General features: G+C 39.6%; 1 protein-coding gene across 1 annotated transcript in view; it reads left to right on the top strand.

The window, feature by feature from the left end:
* Positions 1-21621, top strand: part of PKHD1 (PKHD1 ciliary IPT domain containing fibrocystin/polyductin) — a 425169-nt gene that overhangs the window by 300443 nt on the left and 103105 nt on the right. The window contains exons 55-58 of the mRNA XM_089918628.1: positions 12889-13043; positions 14402-14554; positions 19083-19961; positions 20664-20832. Coding sequence (XP_089774754.1) covers positions 12889-13043; positions 14402-14554; positions 19083-19961; positions 20664-20832 — 1356 coding nt within the window. The remainder of the gene's footprint in view (positions 1-12888; positions 13044-14401; positions 14555-19082; positions 19962-20663; positions 20833-21621) is intronic.

Genomic DNA, 21621 nt, shown 5'->3' on the forward strand with positions numbered 1-21621 from the left:
TGTGTTGTACAATCTATTCCATAGCATAGGAAAATATGTGAAGCTTTCCAATTTGTTTTAGCAAGCAAGCATAAAGTAATTTATAAAACAGCTGCTAAAGGTAACTCAAAAAAAGAAAACTAAGGCAACATCCAAGCCATATCCTAAATAAAACAGCAACAAATGAAATCCAGTAATTTATTTTTTAAAAAAAGAGTATGATTTATTCAAGTGAAGGATGGTTCAAAATGAAATAATTAATTAATATAATTTACCTAAACAAAAAACATAAAGACTAAGAATGTGTTCAGTTTGATACAAAACAGAAATGCATTTAGTAAAATTCAGCTTGCATTCTTGGAATAAACAGTAAATTAAGACTATAAGGATACTTTTTCTTCTAAAAATAGAGATACCATACGACCCAGCAATCCCACTACTAGGCATATACCCTGAGAAAACCATAATTCAAAAAGAGTCATGTACCAAAATGTTCACTGCAGCTCTATTTACAATAGCCAGGACATGGAAGCAGCCTAAGTGTCCATCAACAGATGAATGGATAAAGAAGATGTGGCACATATATACAATGGAATATTACTCAGACATTAAAAAAAAAGAAATTGAGTTATTTGTAGTGAGGTGGATGGACCTAGAGTCTATCATACAGAGTGAAGTAAGTCAGAAAGAGAAAAACAAATACCGTATGCTAACACATATATATGGAATCTAAAAAAAAAAAAAAAGGTCATGAAGAACCTAGGAGCAAAACGGGAATAAAGACACAGACCTACTAGAGAATGGACTTGAGGACACGGGGAGGGGGAAGGGTAAGCTGGGACAAAGTGAGAGAGTGACATGGACATACACGCTACCAAACATAAAATAGATAGCTAGTGGGAAGCAGGCGCATAGCACAGGGGGATCAGCTCGGTGCTTTGTGACCACCTGGAGGGGTGGGATAGGGAGGGTGAGAGGGAGGGAGACACAAGGGGGAAGAGATATGGGGACATATGTATATGTATAACTGATTCACTTTGTAATAAAGCAGAAACTAACACACCATTGTAAAGCAATTATACTCCAGTAAAGATGTTAAAAAGAAAAGAAAAAGGAAATAAATAGGGTGGTATGATCCAAGATAGCTGGGGGTGGGGGTATCAGGTGTACCCTTTTATACTGAATGGACAAGGAAGATCCTTCTGGAGAAGGGAAATTTAAGCTGAGATATGAATGGTAAGAGGGATCCTCCTGTTTGGTGAGAACGGACAAGGGTTCTCAGTGAAGGATGGACATCCAGCTGTGTCTCTGAGGTGGCCTTTGGGGCTCGGGGAACAGAAAGGTGGTCACTCTAGCTGGACCAGAGTGAGCAGTAGGTAGAGTTGCATGACACGACAGATGCCAAGTCACATGGTACCTTGTTTAGGTGTGAGAGGTCAAAGGGAGACTACTGAAAGGTTTTATGCAGGGGAATTGGTGGAGTCTGATTTAGGTTTTGAAAATCACTCTGGCTGCTATGTAGATGATGGATCATGGAGACAAGAGCAGAAGCTGGGGTATCAGGAGGTCAGTCGAGGTCAAAAATCATAATGGCTAGGACTAAAGGGAGTGGAGATCGAGAGAAGAAATGATGCTGTCTGGACTTGCTCATGAATTGAATGTTGAGGTGAGGGGAGTCCTTCAGGTTTTTGATTGACCAACCTGGTGGGTGGTGGAAGCACACACTGAGATGGGGAGACTGGGAGAGGAACAAGCTTGTCAGGGTGGACGATAGTAGGGATGTGCTGAGTTGGAGACACCAAGTAGAGATGTGAAGAAGGCAATTTAACACATAACTTAGGGCTCAGGGAGACAGTGACAGGGAGTCATCCTGGAAGTGGATGATGTTATTGATAACACTATCAATGGGTAGAGGAGAAAACTGGATCCTGGAAATGAGATTGGGGCCAGTCTTATTTTTTAGAAGTTGATAGAGGAGAACCCAGCACAGGTGATTGAGAAACAGAGACCTAAGAGGTGATTCTGTGCTGGGAGAAAGAATGGAGAACACGAGGGACTTGAAAGAATGCCAGGATGGCTGACAAAGAGAACAGACCAAGCCATGATGATAGGATTCCAAGGGGTAGTTACGGGTCAGGGCCATATTCATTGGTGATGTCAAGAATTTTTGTGTTTGGCCTCCTGAACATTGTGCAGCTGTTTTAGGTTTCTAAGGGGATAGTATGGGTGGGAGGTAGCACCGATAATCACATTTTTATATCTTAAAAAAAATATTTCTAGCTATAATGCAGACTATAAGAGGAGTCAAAAATGGATCTAGGGATATCACTTAGGAGGTGCAAGCAAGAGATAGTGTAACTTGTGGTTAGGAGCTGAAGTGGCAATGGAGAGAAGTGGGCAGATGTATAGACAGGACATAGAATCTCTTGGATGAATCGGGCGTGAGGTGCTTTCTTGGTTCTGGTTTACGTAGATGGATGGTGGCACCATTCACTAGAGGAGGACTAAATTTTGGGGAAATGATTATGAGCTCAGATTTGGTCATGTTGAGTTTGAAGTGCTTTTCTGATCCCCAGAAGGATTTGTGAGGGAGGCATTTCCAACAGGGATCAGTAAGAATCTTTCATCGTTAGCAGGTTAGCAAGTTGGAATTTGGCAGGAGCCATATGAGTGGATTTTTCTTATAAGAATGTGTTAAAAACCTCATTCAGAATCTGAGCTACAGGCTATTTTGAAAGAAACTCAATTTTATTAATTAAAATTAGCGATAGTAATTAACTAGCTGCCATTTACTGAGTTTTTATCATGTGGGCTCACTCTTTGTCAGGCATCTACCAAGCATTTTATATACATGATCTCACTTAAATCTCTGAGTGCTAAAAGTTAGGTATTATTATCTTCATTTTACAGATATAAAAACTGAGGCTGGAGAAGGTAAGTAAAATTTCCAAGGTCATAAAGTTAGAATTCCTGAGGCTGAATTTTTACCACAGTTGGTCTGATTCCATTGTTTGTGTTCTACATACTGCAGATATTAAAAACAAAATCATATTAAAAACAAAATTATTTAGTATCAGTCCTGATGAGGAGTACTTTAATGAGTTTATATGAATGATATGTAATTATCACAGTGTATTCATTTTATGGATAATTTCTTTTTTTAACCTTTTAAAATTTTGTAACATAATTTAAGACTCACAAGGAGTTGCAAAAATAGTACAGAGTTCCCATGTACCCTTGACTTGGCACTCCCTGGTGGTATCTTACATAACCATAGACTTTATCAAATCCAGCAAGTTGATATTAGTACAGTATTAACCGAACTACAGACCTTATTCAAACTGTTTCTTTAAACATTGATCTACAATCTTTCTTCCATCAAAAGCCAGTTTAGTAAGTCTTTCTAATATACTGTTATGGGGACAGATTTTACTTGGACCCCTTTATGAACTTTCACCAAGAATTCTTTCTACCAGAATTGTAGATCTGAATTTATTTGTATATAATGTATTTATTTTATGAAGGATGTTACAGTGAAATCTTCAGAGGAAAATTTTCATTCTATAAACTTAGACTTTATAAACTTTAACTTTGTAAACTTAGGCTCATTTCTTACACTACCAACCAAAGTAAGCTTAGCCAGATATTTGAAAAAAAAATTAAGTTTCTTTTGTTATATATTATTATATCAATTTCTCTCTAAATTAAATTACTCTTTGCTGTTGCTTGCTTCAGTTGACTTTTGGGGAGACTGATGAATAAAAATGTTGGATTTTTGGATTACAGATAAGTCAAAGGAGGTTATACCTAGATTAAAAGAAATTCATTTCTTATCCATTACAAGTATGTATTGTATCCATTAAGTATATTTTACTGTGGGTCTCTTAAGGGAGACCATGTGCTCTTTGAAGTTAAGTGGTTACTTGATGAATCCTATGATAAAGTTTTCAGATTTTATCCTGGTCTGGGAAGATTTTAAACAAGACATGGTCCAATTTATGTTTGAATCTGATTTATGCTGTGTGGACAATTGACTGTTGGGAGGACAAAGGTGGAAGCAGAGAGATTAACTGTTAAAACATTGCAATATGTGTCTTTTTGAATTGTGGTTTTCTCAGGGTATATGCCCAGTAGTGGGATTGCTGGGTCATATGGTAGTTCTATTTTTAGTTTTTTAAGGAACCTCCGTACTGTTCTCCATAGTGGCTGTATCAATTTACATTCCCACCAACAGTGCAAGAGGGTTCCCTTTTCTCCACATCCTCTCCAGCAGTTGTTGTTTGTAGATTTTCTGATGATGGCCATCCTAACCCGTGTGAGCTGATACCTCATTGTAGTTTTGATTTGCATTTCTCTAATAATTAGTGATATTGAGCAGCTTTTCATGTGCTTCTTAGCCATCTGTATGTCTTCTTTGGAGAAATGTCTATTTAGGTCTTCTGCCCATTTTTGGATTGGATTGTTTGTTTTTTTAATATTGAGCTGCATGAGCTGTTTATATATTTTGGAGATTAATCCTTTGTCCATTGATCCATTTGCCAATATTTTCTCCCAATCTGAGGGTTGTCTTTTCATCTTCTTTATGTTTTCCTTTGCTGTGCAAAAGCTTTTAAGTTTCATTAGGTCCCATTTGTTTATTTTTGTTTTTATTTCCATTGCTCTAGGAGGTGGGTCAAAAAAGATCTTGCTGTGATTTATGTCAGAGTGTTCTTCCTATGTTTTCCTTTAAGAGTTTTACAGTGTCTGGTCTTACATTTATGTCTTTAATCCATTTTGAGTTTATTTTTGTGTATGGTGTTAGGGAGTGTTCTAATTTCATTCTTCTACATGTAGCTGTCCAGTTTTCCCAGTACCACTTATTGAAGAGACTGTCTTTTCTCCATTGTATATCCTTGCCTCCTTTGTCATAGATTAGTTGACCATAGATGCATGGGTTTAGCTCTGCGCTTTCTGTCCTGTTCCATTGGTCTATATTTCTGTTTTTGTGCTAGTACCATATCGTCTTGATTACTGAAGCTTTGCCAATGTTCACTGCAGCACTATTTACAATAGCCAGGTCATGGAAGCAACCTAAATGCCTATCAACAGACAAATGGATAAAGAAGATGTAGTACATATATACAGTGGAATATTACTCAGCCATTAAAAGGAACGAAATTGGGTCATTTGTAGAGATGTGGATGGACTTAGAGACTGTCATACAGAGTGAAGGAAGTCAGAAGGAGAAAAACAAATATAGTAGATTAACGCATATATGTGAAATCTAGAAAAATGGTACACATGGAACCAGTTTGCAAGGCAGAAACAGAGACACAGATGTAGAGAACAAATGTATGGACACCAAGGGTGGAAAGCAAGAGGGGATGAATTGGGAGATTGGGATTGACATATATACACTAATATCTATAAAACAGATAACTAATAAGAACCTGCTATATAAAAAATAAATTAATTAAATTAAATTAAAAAAAACATTGCAGTAACATTGCAGTATTTCAGGTGACACATGCTGATGGCTTAGATTGGGGTAAGAGGATGGAAGAGGAAAGAAGTGGTTAAATAGATGTTGAAGAAGAGCCAACATGATTTGCTGGTGGGCTGGGCAAAAGGGAAGAGTTCAGAGGTCACTGACTTGAACAACTGGGTGAAGAGTGATATAATTTAGTGAGATATAATTTAGTGAGAAGAGGACAACAGGGAAAAGAGTAGGCTTATAGGGAACCTTTCTCAAAGGCCCTCATTTTTTTCTTATCTCTTTTACTTTTTTTTTTTTTTTTTTTTTTTTGCGGTACACGGGCCTCTCACTGTTGTGGCCTCTCCCGTTGTGGAGCACAGGCTCCGGACGTGCAGGCTCAGCGGCCATGGCTCACGGGCCCAGCCGCTCCACGGCATGTGGGATCTTCCCGGACTGGGGCACAAACCCGTGTCCCCTGCATTGGCAGGTGGACTCTCAACCACTGCGCCACCAGGGAAGCCCTCTCATTTACTTTTTAAAGAAAGTGCGTAAAGCCTTGGCCGGCCTCTTTGTCCTGGTATTTTTCTGTTTCTTAAGTGGTTTATTAACTTATTCTGTTATTTATAAGAAAATAACTCTGACCTGAAGAACAAATCATTTCTTGTCTCAACTTTTTCCAGGACCTAGGCTTTTAATTCTAAGGTTATCATTGATGATATCTATTTTATTATCTACCATATCCAATCAATGATGGTATTCTACAGATATACTTTGGGTTTTTTCCTGTTCTTTTTCATTATAGTTTATTACAAGATATTGAATGTAGTTCCTTGTGCTATACAGTAAATCCTTGTTGTTTATTTTATATATGGTAGTATGCATCTGTTAATCCCATGTTGCCAATTTATCCCACCCCCCTTCCCCTTTGGTAACCATAAGTTTGTTTTATATGTCTGTTTCTCTTTTGTAAATAAGTTCATTTGTATTATTTTTTAGATTTCACATATAAGTGATATCATATAATATTTGTCTTTCTCTAACTTCACTTAGTATGATAATCTCTAGGCCCATCCATGTTGCTGCAAATGGCATTATTTCATTATTTTTTTATGGCTGAGTAATAGTCCATTGTGTATACATACCACACCTCCTTTATCCTTTCATCTGCCAGTGAACACTTGGGTTGTTTCCATGTCTTGGCTATTGTGAACAGTGCTGCTATGAACATTGGGGTGCATGTATCTTTTCAAATTAGAACTTTTGTCTTTTCTGGATATATGCCTGGGAGTGGGATTGCTGGATCATATGGTAACTCTATTTTTAGTTTTTAAGGAACCTCTGTACTATTTTCCACAGTGGCTGCTCTATGGATACATTTGTTTGGAATATTTCTTGTTTGTCTCCTTTCTGCTACATTCTCACTTTGGCACTTCCACATGGTTTTCTATAACAGCTTCTGTACTGGCTTACTAAATATTTGATATATGCAATTAGAGGGTCAAAAGTACCCTTGCATCTCCTCTTTACCTTTACACTTCCTACTGATCCTTAAAGATTCCATCACATCTCGTACAAGGCATTCAATCTCCCCTCCAGCACACAATGATTTTCCCACTGTCTGAATCACTATTCCATGTGATTTTCTGATTTATAATTTTAATTTAAATACGCTTCTTAGTGATTGATACTGAACTGCTTCAGGTATGTATTTCCTGTTCTTCCAAGCAGCTTCTATAGGAGAGGAAAATATTGGGTTTTTTTATTGATTCGGTGTATTACTTAGCATCTAGTACACAACAGAGCATAAAGAAGAGTTCCAATAAATGCCTGCTATGCTGGATTGATGTATCTTTTCTGGAAATCAGAGCTTGTTGAGCCTGTTGACTCAATGGCATCTTGTCTAATAAATTAGAACCTTGAATTTAATTTCAAAAACTACTCTCATTTTTTGGCTCATTATTCAAACCTCATTATTATACTATAAAAATTTAGTTCAAATGTTAGAACGTAGAGCTGGTGGCCTCATTCATTTATTAGCAGGAATTCAGGATCACTTTTGTAGTCTCCAAAAGAAGATGATTCCTTCTGGTCCAATGAACTAGTGGGTGCTAATCTCAGATTGCCTATTGTCTCCATGCTAGGAAAAGACATGTGAGTTAGGAAGGGAGGAGGGCAATAGATTTCTACAATGAAAATGAGCTTGGACTTTTAGGGCAGGCAGGTTAAAATACTTCTAATTATGCAATTAACTAAATGTGTAATTTTGGGTAAAGTATTCTCTCTGAGTCTCAGTTTCTTTTTCTATAATATGAGAATAATAATGCCTGGTTAATAGAGTAGTTATAAGGATTAAGTAAATTAATGTGGATAAAGAACTTAGCCCGGTTTCTGGCTCCAAGTCAGCCTCACGACGTGGTAGTTATCGTAGTTATTGTATTGTATTGTAAGAATCCTGATTCTTTCAGTCAAAAGTAAAAGTAAAAGCCACCCTTCTTCATCCACTTGGGAGATTGCATCAGGCCCTCCCTCCACCTCTCCTGTTTCTATATTTCAACCTCATTTAGTTCTGCTGAAGAGGTTTCCACGTTCTGTAGGGTGCACGTGAACCCAGAGCTGTCGGCTCTTCCCAGCTTTACCACCAGGGAGGACATTTCTCTTTCCCCTTAGTTTCAATTCAAAAGTCCAGGTGACTGCAGTTGATAACACTGTACTGTGTAATTTGCTAAGAGAGTAGAACTTAAGTGTTCTCACCCAGCAAAAGAAAGGGGTGAATATGTGAGGTGACAGATGTATTAATTCGTTCAATGGGGGAAATCCTTTCACGATGGGTACGTATATCAAATCATCTATTCTACGCTTTAAATATCTTACAATTTTAGTTTTCGATTATACCTCATAAAGCTGGAAAAGGGGAAGGATTTCGATCAACAAAGACAGGTTGGATCCCTTGCTCACCCTTTGGTAAAAGGCTTGTGAGACTGCAATTCTCAGATCTCACTAGGACCACTTAGTGTGGTGGGTGAGGAGAGCGGTTCTCAGAAGAGATGTGGTGGATTTCCTGGAACAAAGGAGAAAGGAGGTCAGGTAGACAAACAGTTGACACCTACGACAGCTATTCTTATTGTCACCATCAGCATCATTACAGGATTCGATTTCTTAAACACCTCACATAGTCCAGTGTGGTCTGAGAGTGTCAGGAGATTTCAACGGCAGTTGACAAAAGAAAGTTTAAACTGGAGTTTAAAAAAAAAAAGCCTCAGTATTACTAGAGTTCAGAAGTCTATGGCCACTCTTATTCCTTGGAGGAAAACATTTTGGCATCTGGACACTCTGAGACTGTGGTCAAGTGCAGCTATTATCATTAAGACCTCCCCAAAGTTTAGTTAAATTCATTTAAGTTATGGGTGTTTCTATATGAATGTTTTATACACAGTGGTAAAAACTTTTAAATCAAATTTGGAAGTATATTCTTTTTCATTCTTTGTAATTATGTTCTTTTGACGAAAAGTATTATATTTTCCCTATACTAGGTAAAATTTAATGCCAGAATAATGGAAACTGCTGATATCTTCTTTATACTTTTCAAAAGTTATCTTTCAGGAGACTTCTTCAGTGATTATTGTTTCCTCTCTCTTCTCATATGGTTTCTATTTAGGTCCAATTATGTTGCAAACAACTCTTAATTTTTTTGTTTATTTATTAATTTTGGTGTGTTTTGCTCAGAACAATGAGCAGGTCTCTCCTCTTCCCTGTAGCTATAAGATTCTTATTAGTATTAATCAGATACATGAAATAGAGCTGGGATTCAAATCCTTAAGCTGGGATTCAAATCCTTAAGCTAGGATTTTTTTTTTTTTTTTGCGGTACACAGGCCTCTCACTGTTGTGGCCTCTCGCATTGCGGAGCACAGGCTCCGGACGCGCAGGCTCGGCGGCCATGGCTCATAGGCCCAGCTGCTCCGCGGCATGTGGGATCTCCCCAGACCGGGGCATGAACCCGTGTCCCCTGCACCGGCAGGAGGACTCCCAACCACTGCGCCACCAGGGAAGCCCAAGCTAGGATTTCTTGAAATGGTTGAAGGGCAACCATAAGAGTCAAAGACTGCAAATAGGAAGAGTGGATATTGGAATTTAAGGAATACTGAATACTGATACTTGACTAGCAAAACTTTTTAGTCTATTGATATGAGGATCAAAATTTTCTCAAGTTACCACTGTTGCTGTGTGGACATAGGGTCATGCTCCCTTGCCATCTGTGTATGTTCTTATGAGATATAGAATCTCAAGGCTTCAGGAGTATAGAGGAGAGAGAAATGTTTATGAATCTGTAAAGTTTGGGAAGTCTTCATGAAAAAGGTTGACTTAAGTTCATTTATGTTTTTAATATAAAGTTTGGGATAATAATTTCAATAATTCCTTTTTCTCTTTGCCTAGAAAATTGCGAGGTGCTCTGGGGTTTACATAGCTGGATAGTCACATTTTCATTAAATATTAACTAACAATATCAAAGTTGAACAGCCACAGAAGACAAGAGTACAAAATCATTTACAAGGCAGCAGTATCTATTGTGTCAAAATGATGAACAGAAAGGTGACTGGGTGGAGAAGAGACCCCCATGCCATGAGACCCCCTTTGCCCCCTTCTTGAAGGCAAAGGAACTCCAGTAAGTTTTTAGGACTGAAGAGCAGAATAAGGGCGATGACATTTTAAGTGACAGGTGAGAAACATTATCTGTTTCTTGGCAGAGTGAGTAGGTTTATCAGGCTGGAGCAGAGGACTTATATAAGGAAGTCGGGGGATGAGGCTTTATTTATTTCTTAGTTTACATTATGGTTCATGCTTTGTGTTGTTCTGTAGGTTTTGACAAATATATAATGACATGTATCCATCCTTATAGTATTACACATAAGACTTTTACAGACCTAAAAATCTCCTGTGCTCCATAGGGAATAAGTTTTAATCTCATTTTCACAAGTAACTTTCCTGAACATTGTGGTAACCTATTGTCTGAAAAGTTCTATTCAATAATATAGATAAAAATAAAAAGATTATCCCAGTAACATTGGCCATGAAGGAAAGAATTGATTTCAGTTATACTGCTAACTTGGTTTGGTGTGACTTTATACTCATCACCTGATTTTCTTTCTTTCTTTTTTTTTTAAACATGTTTTTTAAAATAAATTTATTTATTTTATTTATTTATTTTTGGCTGTGTTTGGTCTGTTGCTGCATGCTGGCTTTCTCTAGTTATGGCGAGCAGGGGCTACTCTTCGTTGCGATGCATGGGCTTCTAATTGTGGTGGCTTCTTTTGTTGCAGAGCACAGGCTCTAGGTGTGTGGGCTTCAGTAGTTGTGGCATGTGGGCTCAGTAGTTGTGGCTCACAGGCTCTAGAGCGCAGCCTCAGTAGTTGTGGCACACGGGCTTAGTTACTCCATGGCATGTGGGATCTTCCCAGACCAGGGTTCGAACCCATGTCCCCTGCATTGGCAGGCAGGTTCTTTAACCATTGCGCCACCAGGGAAGCCCTGGTTTTATTTTTAAGAGGTATTTTTTTCTTACTTCAATATACTACCTGGTAAGTTAGGAAATTTAGATTTAAGTGAATATGACTAATAAACCCACCTTCCACTGGTGAGCTGACATTTTTAGTGTGCATCTTTCCTATTTTCTGTTTTTGTGCATGCATTATTTTTATTAAAAATAAATGGGGCATATTATTTTATATCCATCTCTTTTCAACCAGTACATAATGAGCAGAATTCATTGTAATTCAGTGCTCTGCTACAATGTGCTTCTTAATGGCTGTATAATAATCCACTGTATGGGTCATAGACCTCATAAATTCATGGATTATCGTAATACAGTCATTATGAAATGTGGGAGTTTTGCTTTTTATTGCAGGTGAAGAACTAAGAATCAAACAGGTGGAGTGATGTCATTTAATGGAAAGAACGAGGACTTGATCAGGAGCCTTCCTTTGTCCTAATTCAACCTCTAACTCCATTTAGTTATCTAATCTTGAGTTTTGTTATTTTTTCTCTCTGAATCTTAGCTTCCTCACCTTTAAAAGTTAGGGGTTGCTTTATTATTTTGTAACTGTGAGTTTTCTAGGATGTAATAGCAAATCAGCAAATCCTGTCTTACAAAGACTCTAAATTCTTTAATTAAAATTGCAACCATCCACAATTGTCTTTTTTTTTCTCTTTTTTACTCTCTCTTATTCTCTGTCTAACCTCAGGCACACAGATTTAAATTAATTACAATCTTTGGTTCATAACAGATTCATATCATTGGCCCAAGAATGACCCCCTTTAATTTCTTTCTTTCTTTTTTGGTGTTAATATTATGTACGAAGCATCTGTGAATTCCCCACTCACACAATAGACTCTTTAAGGGTGTCTGCTACTCAAAATCTAAGTTGTCATTTTTTAACACAAAGGCCATATGTTTTATTTACCATTATGTCTCTAGCACCTACGATAGTGTCTGGTGCATACTGTTGCTTAGAGCGGACAATATATATTGCTCGGTTGAATGGCCTTCACGTGGACCTGCTGCCTGGATGAACCTTTACTGGTAGAGGAGACTCTATTGTCAACACTTGCTAAAGTGTGGACATTAGCAAAAGAGGCAGGCCATTAATATAAACTTACGCTATTGAAGTTGGTAATGACTGTAAATGGAGAATAAAGCAAATATATTCACTGGAAAAGCTAGGCAGCAGGGAACGATTGAACAAAAACTTTATTAAATGTGAGTTAAAAAAATAAAAGTGAACAAAACCCTTATTACATATTGTGATGAAAGCACAATGCTTGGAACTTAGCACCCTCAGAGAATACATACCTTTGTCCCTGCAATAACAGAGAGATGGGGAAGGGAAGCTCGAAATATCGTCACTTTTCAAATGAAGATATGAAACTCAAAAGAGTTATGTGATCTCTCAAGGTCACACAGCTACTAAGTGGAACCTCTAGGATTCACACTGTTTCTGCTTGACCACGAAGGTATGAGCCTTAATGCATGATGATTAGTTGTCTGAAAATGGTATTAGAGGTCTTCAGAAAATTTGAGAAAAGATCCCTTCTGAAATACCTTTATTATTCAAACTGTTTCCCAATCGAGGAAGACGATTTCCATTTTAGGAAGCCATATGTAGACGGCATATACTAAACTCTGGAACTTTCACTCTTTCTTGTTGCTTTGTCTGGTACTTCATGGCCACAGAATATCTTTGTTAACCCTGTATTGTATACATATCAGCCAGAAGATGAACTCCATTGGCATTAATTTTTTTGCAAAGACCTTTTTTCTCTGTCTTGACTTGATATTTCTACTTTACTCTCCCTGGTGGGAATTGTTGTCTGCAGTGGATTTCCTCTTCTCCCTGGAGTTTAGTAGGTCACCTGTGTTGTACTGCCAGTGTACCTGATTCCATCTTTATGCTGTTACAGAATTATAGTCGAGAACACAGTGGATTGGCGACCCCAAGACAAGATTGTCCTTAGTTCCTCTTCATATGAACCTCACGAAGCAGAGGTCCTCACTGTGAAAGAAGTCAGGGGCCACCATGTTAGCATCCATGAACGGCTCAGACACCGGCACATCGGTAAGGCTTTGGTTTGTTAGTTAAGGGAAGTGAATGAGCCAAGAAAAACGTGTTCAGCAACCTGCCTTGGGACCTTGGATCTGATCGGCGTTCAGAGGGGATGGATAATATTTTACTGCTGCCCTAGGCTCATCCTTAGAAGGCTTTATCTCCATCCCTTCATTAATTTTATTGCCTAATTAAAAAAAAATCTTTGATGTGAGGGAATTTTTAAACTTTTTATTTATAATGGCAAGCCTAGAAGCAAGCAGAAGGGTTAAGAACCATGTTCAAGGTCACCGGGCATTTTCATGGCTGAGCCAGAATAAATCTCATGGGAGATGAGTTTCCAGTTCATTTCCTGGCATACTGAATCACACAGCCACTTAGAATGTGGTAGTCATTGTAAATAATGGCTCCTTTTTCCATACTTAGGAATGTGTCCTTCATGACATGAAGTTCATTGTATCAATTGACTACTACTACTGCCCCAAAATATAAATAAATAAATAAAAGCCAAATACCTTTTTCTTCAAAAAAAAAAGTACTGAATATTTTAATACAGTATACACACTTAAAATATATTGCATATAAATAATAAATAACCATATTTCCCGCTTCAGCCTAATAAATAAATTTAACCCAGGAAATATAGCTAATAAGTAAAAAACATGGACATAAAGGGATTAGGGGATATCTTTCTTGTCTCTGATATGTGAGAGGGAAATACATGCTTTCAGCAGGACTGTATCTAAAGCTATTTCTAAATCATGGTTTTAAGGATGATTTTGTTTCTAAAGAGCGGCGGGGAAAAGAGACATCGTTAGCAATCCTTGCCTATAATACACAACGTACAATGCAAAGTGGGGTGGGCAGTGGAACAAACCAGCAAGACTGGGGAGGCTCTTTCTGGGAGTGACGAGTTCCAGACCCGCCAGGAGAGGGCGTTGCCGCTGCTGCTTCAGTCCTATCACTGCCTCAGTGGATCTGCGATTCCTCGCTCTCTCAAAGAGGTTCAGGAACAATGCACAACCAAAGGCGGGAATCTCACACTGAGGAATGGAAGGAAGGAGACCGGGGACCCCACTAACTGGACCGGTCTTCCCTGACATCCCTGTCCCGGTACCCATAGTGATTGAGGACAAATGAATTCTTGCTCAAACACGCTCACTCTGATCCCAATGAGAGACCAGTGAACGGGCTTTTCATTTCTCAGCCGACGTTTGTGGAGGACGCCCGAGGAAAAGCAGACCTTAATGTTGGGAGGACTTCCGCGGGGAAAGGAGTGTTTTTATTTGTCAGGTTCACTGGGTCCCCAGCTGGCGATCTCCGAAATAGGTTTTAAAAATTTTTTCCTTTCCCAACTCCCGTTGCCCCAGGAAGTGTCCACGTCATGGAGGATGGCCGACACATTCGTTTGGCTTCAGAGGTTGGACTTCTGACCCGAAACATACAAATCCAAGGTGATACATCATGCGGGGGGAGACTACTTGTGGGGTCCTTCAGGAAGTCCAGCGTGGAAGAATTTTCAGGTAACTGAAATTTTAAGTTACTAAGCACTACCAATTGGAGGCTATGCATCTGGGACACTCAGAAATTCCAACGGTGGGAATTTTCATTTATAAAACAAAATATTTGAAATAGATACTTCTCTGTGCTCTGAGAAGCTATGAATTTTCAGTACTAATCTGTGCTTAATTATCAGTGTGATGTTAAAATAATATACTAGCTATCAGCACACAGGCACATTTTTACCTCAAAAAAAAAAATCTTCAGCAGATGTGAAATTTCCTCTGCTTTGAAATTATAGATGATTTAATGACCCATTGAATTTTATCTCTTTCCTGAATTTCTATTACTCTTTCCCAGTAGCATGCTCTATTTGATGGCAGGCCTCATCTCATGGTATAAATTAATAGTGTAAATTTAAATAAGAATGATTTCCATATTCTAGACTGCTTTAGGGATCAGTTAAATTTCTCTCATTTCTTTCAAGCTTTAGCTCTTCTGGAATGCTGCAAAGTTATTTGATTAGTACCTTTTTCTTAAACTTAGTAGGTTCCTTAAAATTGATTCCCAAGTTGTTTCCTAGTCAAATAAAGCTCCATCTCAGAAAGTCACTGCGTACATGAATATAATAAAGGCTCTGAGAAAGCCTAGAGCAAAGGATCTAACGGTTTCCCAAATATATTGAGCACGGAACACTTTTTGTGGGTATATCTGCTTTACCAGTATAGTAAAGAGCAATGTTTGAACCTTAAAAGTTCGAGGGCTTCCCTGGTGGCGCAGTGGTTGAGGGTCCGCCTGCCGATGCAGGGGACGCGGGTTCGTGCCCCGGTCCGGGAAGATCCCACATGCCGCGGAGCAGCTGCGCCCGTGGGCCATGGCCGCTGAGCCTGCGCGTCCGAAGTTCGCGATTTCTGGTTCATAGAACAAGCTCTCTCTCCATAAGCTCCAGCTCCGTCAGTTCTCAACAGAAGTGATTTTGCTCTTCCCTCCTGGCCAAAGGACATTTGACAATATCTGGAGCCATTTTTGCTTGTCACAGCTTTGGTGGAGCTTCTGGCATATAGCAGGTAGTTGCTCAACATTCTATAAGGCACAGGACAGCCTCCCACAAGAAAGGATTATCTGGTCCAAAATGTCAGTCATGTTGAGGTGGAGGAACCCTGCTCTGGAAGGCTAGACAAAGGCTGAATCCCGGTTGTGGTTGTGTAAAACGAAAACTACCCTGCAGTTTATGAAGACAGAGAATTAGGGAGGGAGCACAAGACAGGGCCCCTTTCCACGGTAACTGCAGTCCAGGCTGGAACCTGATCACCAGAGCAGGACAGAAGGCCGATTCTTACAGCTGAGCACCAAAGCCAGAGCCCAACCACCAGCAATGCTGGCTCAGTCCTGAGCCTCTGGGTTGATGGTCAGGGCTCTTAAATCATCCCTGGGGAAGGGAAAGAGAATCTGTATTCGATGCTTCTTATGGACTAGGAACCACGATGGTTTCCATGCCTACTTTGTTTCATTTAATCCTAATATCTATGTGAGAAAGACATTTTATCCTCGCGGTACGCGGGCCTCTCACTGTTGTGCCTCTCCCGTTGCGGAGCACAGGCTCCAGAAGCGCAGACTCAGTGGCCATGGCTCACGGGCCCAGCCGCTCCGCGGCATGTGGGATCTTCCCGGACGGGGGCATGAACCCGTGTCCCCTGCATCAGCAGGCGGACTCTCAACCACTGCGCCACCAGGGAAGCCCTATCCTCATTTTTTTTTTTTGCGGTATGCGGGCCTCTCACTGTTGTGGCCTCTCCCGTTGCGGAGCACAGGTTCCGGACGCGCAGGCTCAGCGGCCATGGCTCACGGGCCCAGCCGCTCTGCGGCATGTGGGATCTTCCCGGACCGGGGCACGAACCCGTGTCCCCTGCATCGGCAGGAGGACTCTCAACCACTGCGCCACCAGGGAAGCCCTATCCTCATTTTTATAGATGAGGAAACTGAGTCTATAATAAAATAGCCTGCTAATTTATAAAACTCCATTATGAACTTCTGAACTTCTAGAGGGTAAGTTTGGGGCTTTCAGCCCTGGTTTCCTAATATGGTAACTGCTGAGTATTAGGTGCTTAATAAATGTGAGTGAAATAAATGAAGAGTTAGAAAAGTAATCCAGCTCGCAAGTGGCAGATGTAACATTCAAATTCAAGCCTGATTCTGAAGCCCTTGATAGGCTTTTAATTTTATAATCACTTTAGATTTATAAAAAAGTTGCAAAGGTAGTATGGAGAGTTCCTGTGTACCTTTCATCCAGTTTCCTTTACTGTGAAAATCTGAGAGAACTCTGATACATTTGTCAAAACCAGTAAATTAACATTGGTGCATTAGTGTTAACTGAACTCAAGACATTATACAGATTCCACATGTTTTTCCACTAATGTCCTCTTTCTATTCCAGAATCCAATCCAGGTCCCGACACTGTATTAAGAACCCTTGCGTTTTTCTGTAACATATTCCAGAGCCTAGATGAGGTAGCATCTTCAGGTGTAGGTCAAGGGTGCCAGCTATGGTGTTGAATGGTTACAGGGCAGAAACGTAGGCCAGGACTTAACAATTCCTGCTTTTAAATCAGAGGCCTCTGTCATTCTCTTCCTTCTGACCAGAAATATCCAGCACGTTGTGCTCAGAATTGTGATAAACAAAAGGAAAAATAAGAAAACAGTCGTGAACAAAATCATTGCTTAATTCTCCATCTGAATGCTCAAGACATCTTAAGTATTTACTATTGACTAGTTTTCAATCATTGGTTAATATGCACACAAGTAAAAAGATCTTGTACAATTAAAAACTATGAATTATAACCATGTAAGTATGATGGAAAAAAAGAACACTAAGTAAAATGATAATGATCCATCGCCTTGACCAAGATTCTAGAACCACTTTCCATTCTACAAAATAAGCTTTTATGTGTGGACACACTCTAGCATGGTGTCCTTTGTGCCAAAGTTCTCAGAGGCAGGTCCCATGGCCCTCTCAGCTAGGTGCTGCTGGCAGGGGATGCTTTAAATTACATCAAAAAGTGTTATCACCAGACAAATAGTTTTCAGATGTTTTATCATTCTGTGAATATTTCCACACCGCCTACCAGTGTCTCCTTAATCAGTGTCATTTGAGAAATCTAGATACATTGGAATCCTGTTTGACCATCAAGAAAGACACACACATGTCATCTGCCCTTCTCACAATAGCTTGGTTCTTCTTGGCAGCTGATTTGCAAGGGTTCAGGTTTCTTATCTGTAAAATGGGGATAACAGCACCTATCAAATATAGGATTTTTACAAAAATTAAGAGTATATATGTGTATATATATATATATATATATATATATGATACACATACACACACACATATAGAACAGTGCCTGGTATATAATGAGTGCTATATTAGAGTTAGGTGTTATATTTATTAATTCAACTCATTTCCCCCCATATTCATGTTATTATCTATTTTACCAAGAGTATATACACTGACAAATTTGTGCTCATTATATTTTTAAATCAATCTAGTGACTGTATTTTATACTGTTTTAACAATATCTATTTTTAAAGTACAAATAAAATTCCCAATAAGACTAAATAATTCACTATTCTCCCTTGACATAAAAAATGTAGAAAATCTTCTTATTGTGAAAAGGAAACAGGGATTATAGTATGGCTAGAATAAAATACAGAAAAAAATTTAAGGGTCTTAAAGTCACTTAAAAATATGTTATCCACCTGTATTATGTCTTCATCAAGAAGAATGTTATGTTTCTGGACATCCACTGAGCAGAAGTTTTGCACTTATACTCTTCTTTAAAAATGCTTAATATATTGTATATAGTTGGCATTTCATTCATGCAATATCTTTGTGGGGATGGCTGTGGCCTTTTCACATGGGGTCCCTGAAAGGAGACATGACTTTGAGGTGAGTGGCCAGGAAGCCACATTACTTTCATTCTTAGCCAGTTCCTTGACCCAGCCCTACAGACAGGTGCCCAGAATCTTTAAGCTAGCTGTGCCCATCCCCAAAGCCTATCTCCTTCTCCTGTCTTTCTTTCATCTCTCTCCATCCTATCACCAGACTCTTCAGAATGCACAGGAAAATTTTCATGCAGTATTGTGATATTTTTAATGATTCAGATTTTGTTAGTGAGACTCAATGACGTAAAATATAGTTCTGGTGCTGAAAATAAACATATTTTAATGAAAAATCTGCATATCCCGATGCCATTGGATGGACCATCCTTCTGCCTTTTTTTTTTTTTTTTGTGCTGTATGCGGGGCCCTCACTGCTGTGGCCTCTCCCATTGCGGAGCACAGGCTCCGGACGCGCAGGCTCCGGACGCGCAGGCTCAGCAGCCATGGCTCACGGGCCCAGCCGCTCCGCGGCATATGGGATCTTCCCAGACCGGGGCACGAACCCGTGTCCCCTGCATCGGCAGGCGGACTCTCAACCACTGCGTCACCAGGGAAGCCCCATCCTGCCTTTTGTAGGGAAGAAGCAAGTACCTGATGACATGCATTTTGCTTGCAGGTATCCTTCAACTTTTCAATGTGGAAATTCAGAACTTTGGCTCGCCACTGTATTCCTCCATCGAGCTCACTGATACGTCGGCAGGATCCTGGATAATATCTTCTACTCTGCACCAAAGCTGTGGTGGGGGCATTCGTGCAGCTGCCAGTCAGGGGATCGTTTTAAATGACAATGTAGTGTTTAGCACAGCTGGCCATGGCATTGATTTGGAGGGTCAGGACTATTCTCTCTCTAATAACCTTGTGGTTCTGATGACACAGTCAGCCTGGTCTCCCATTTGGGTGGCAGGAATCAAAGTGAATCAGGCAAAGGACATCCATCTCCGTGGCAACGTTGTGGCAGGATCAGAGAGACTTGGCTTTCACATCCGAGGCTACAGGTGCTCCTCTCCTGAAGCCCTTTGGTCTGACAACGTGGCCCACTCAAGTCTTCACGGCCTTCATCTCTATAAGGAGACTGGACTTGACAACTGTACCAATATCTCTGGCTTCTTGGCTTTCAAGAACTTTGACTACGGTGCCATGCTCCATGTGGAGCATGCCATGGAAATAGAGAACCTCACTCTGGTCGACAATACTATTGGCCTTTTGGCAGTAGTTTATGTGTCTCCTGCCCCACAGTGTTATAGTGAAAATCTACAGATTGTGGTTAGGAATTCAGTCATCGTGGCCACTAGCTCATCTTTTGACTGCATTCAGGATAGAGTTAAGCCTCGTTCTGCCAACGTGACATCACCTGATCGAGCTCCTTCCAATCCCAGAGGGGGTCGAGTTGGTATTTTGTGGCCTGTATTCACCTCGGAACCAAATCGGTGGCCTCAGGAGCCATGGCACAAAGTGAGGAATGGCCATTTAATTTCAGGCATCATGAAACTTCAAGGTAGGATGTTTGGGTTTCCAAGCAATGTAGTGTCATACATCTGTGCATAGAAGCTTTAACAGCATTTTGAAATTATATCAACAAAAGCGTACAGTGTCGTCTGGTGCTTGCTGTCCAATTGACCATCTACTGGGCATTGATAACCACAATGGTAGTGTATAATGACAGTGAGTGATTTCTTTAAAAAGTCACCGCTCTATACTTGTTGAAGAGCTTTCCCAGGGAAATATTTAATTTGATTATATGCCTAATCTCTTAGGTACGTGTTACTTTTCCTGTCATACAGAGGAGGAAATTGATACGCGGAAGTTGTGCCTCAGTGAAGTTGTCAAGTAGTTGGTGGGGCAGCCAGGATTTAATCCAATTATACTACAACCTACGCAGAGAATCTTCTATCAGCTCTCTTTTGTACTATTGTACTCACTCCTCACTGGATTTTGATCAAACCTTTGATGGAAAGTATTGCTCTTAAGATGTCAATGTGTTGGAATGCTCTTCTGCTTTGTATACAATGTCCATGTCTTCAAGAATTAAAGATATTTTAAGTCAAGATTTATGTAAACTCCTGGAACTACCCTGGACAGTAGCTTAAACTTACTCCTGGACATACATTAGTATAGGAATATTTAGTTGCGTAGTCTGTATTTGTGGTTGGTAGTTTACATGATATAATGTTGTAATACCTTAAACATTTTTTTTCAGATGTGACCTTTTCTAGTTTTGTGAAGAGTTGCTATAGCGATGATCTAGATGTCTGCATTCTGTCCAATGCAGAGGACACTGGGATCGTGCCTCTAATAACGGCAGAGAGGACCAGGATGCTAAAGATCAAAGATAAAAACAAGTTCTACTTTCCTCCTTTACAAACCAGGTACCGGTTTTGGTATTTATGGTGAGCCATATTTATGAAGGGTTTGGTAATTCTCCAAATACCTCAACATGTTTTTTAAACAAGGATAAAATCATCAATGGGAATAGAAATAAGTCCTTCTAGAAAAATACGGTAGATTGATTGGTCCCAATTCTTTACCCTCCTATATTTGTGCCCTTTGAGATACAATTTTTGCAATCTCTCTCACTGAAGAGAAAGACACTGTTTCTCTCTTCCTTGAATCTGGAATCCACCACGTGATGTCCTCTGGCAGACAAAAGCGGCAGAAGTGATGGATTGCAAGTTTTATTGATATTGTTTAATTGTTTTATCTTTATTAGAGGTACTTCTTTGGGATGTTTTCTAAATCAATGGAAAAAATTGACCCTGATTCTTGAACCTTCCATGGAGTATGGTGTCACTAGTTTTCAGAAGGAGGCTTGGGTGTCCTTGTGCAGGCACTGGTGGGGAAGGAGACCATGTCTGCTGTTAGGAGTCCCTAGAATGAACCGTATGGCTTAGACAGATATTTGCTCTCAGACCAGGCATAACTACTGTTCTTGAACATATGATCTGAGAATTTTATTCAAGAATCTGAAAACTAGACAAGGAATTTTTTTTTGGTTTTTTTTGCTGTAAGAGGGAGTGGGAAAGTCAGAGCAGGGAAAATAGTTATTTTTTTCTTTCCTATAACATTGGGAAAAATTCTTTAGTTGGAATAAAAGAATCAGGAAAAGCACCCTAATTAGAAAGTTTATATGTTTGGCCCAACACCAATCTCTTTTTGAT

Source organism: Delphinapterus leucas, chromosome 10 (assembly GCF_059928025.1).
Source record: "Delphinapterus leucas isolate spDelLeu-1000000601 "Yukka" chromosome 10, BTC_Dleu_Yukka2, whole genome shotgun sequence".
Classification (NCBI taxonomy): domain Eukaryota; kingdom Metazoa; phylum Chordata; class Mammalia; order Artiodactyla; family Monodontidae; genus Delphinapterus; species Delphinapterus leucas.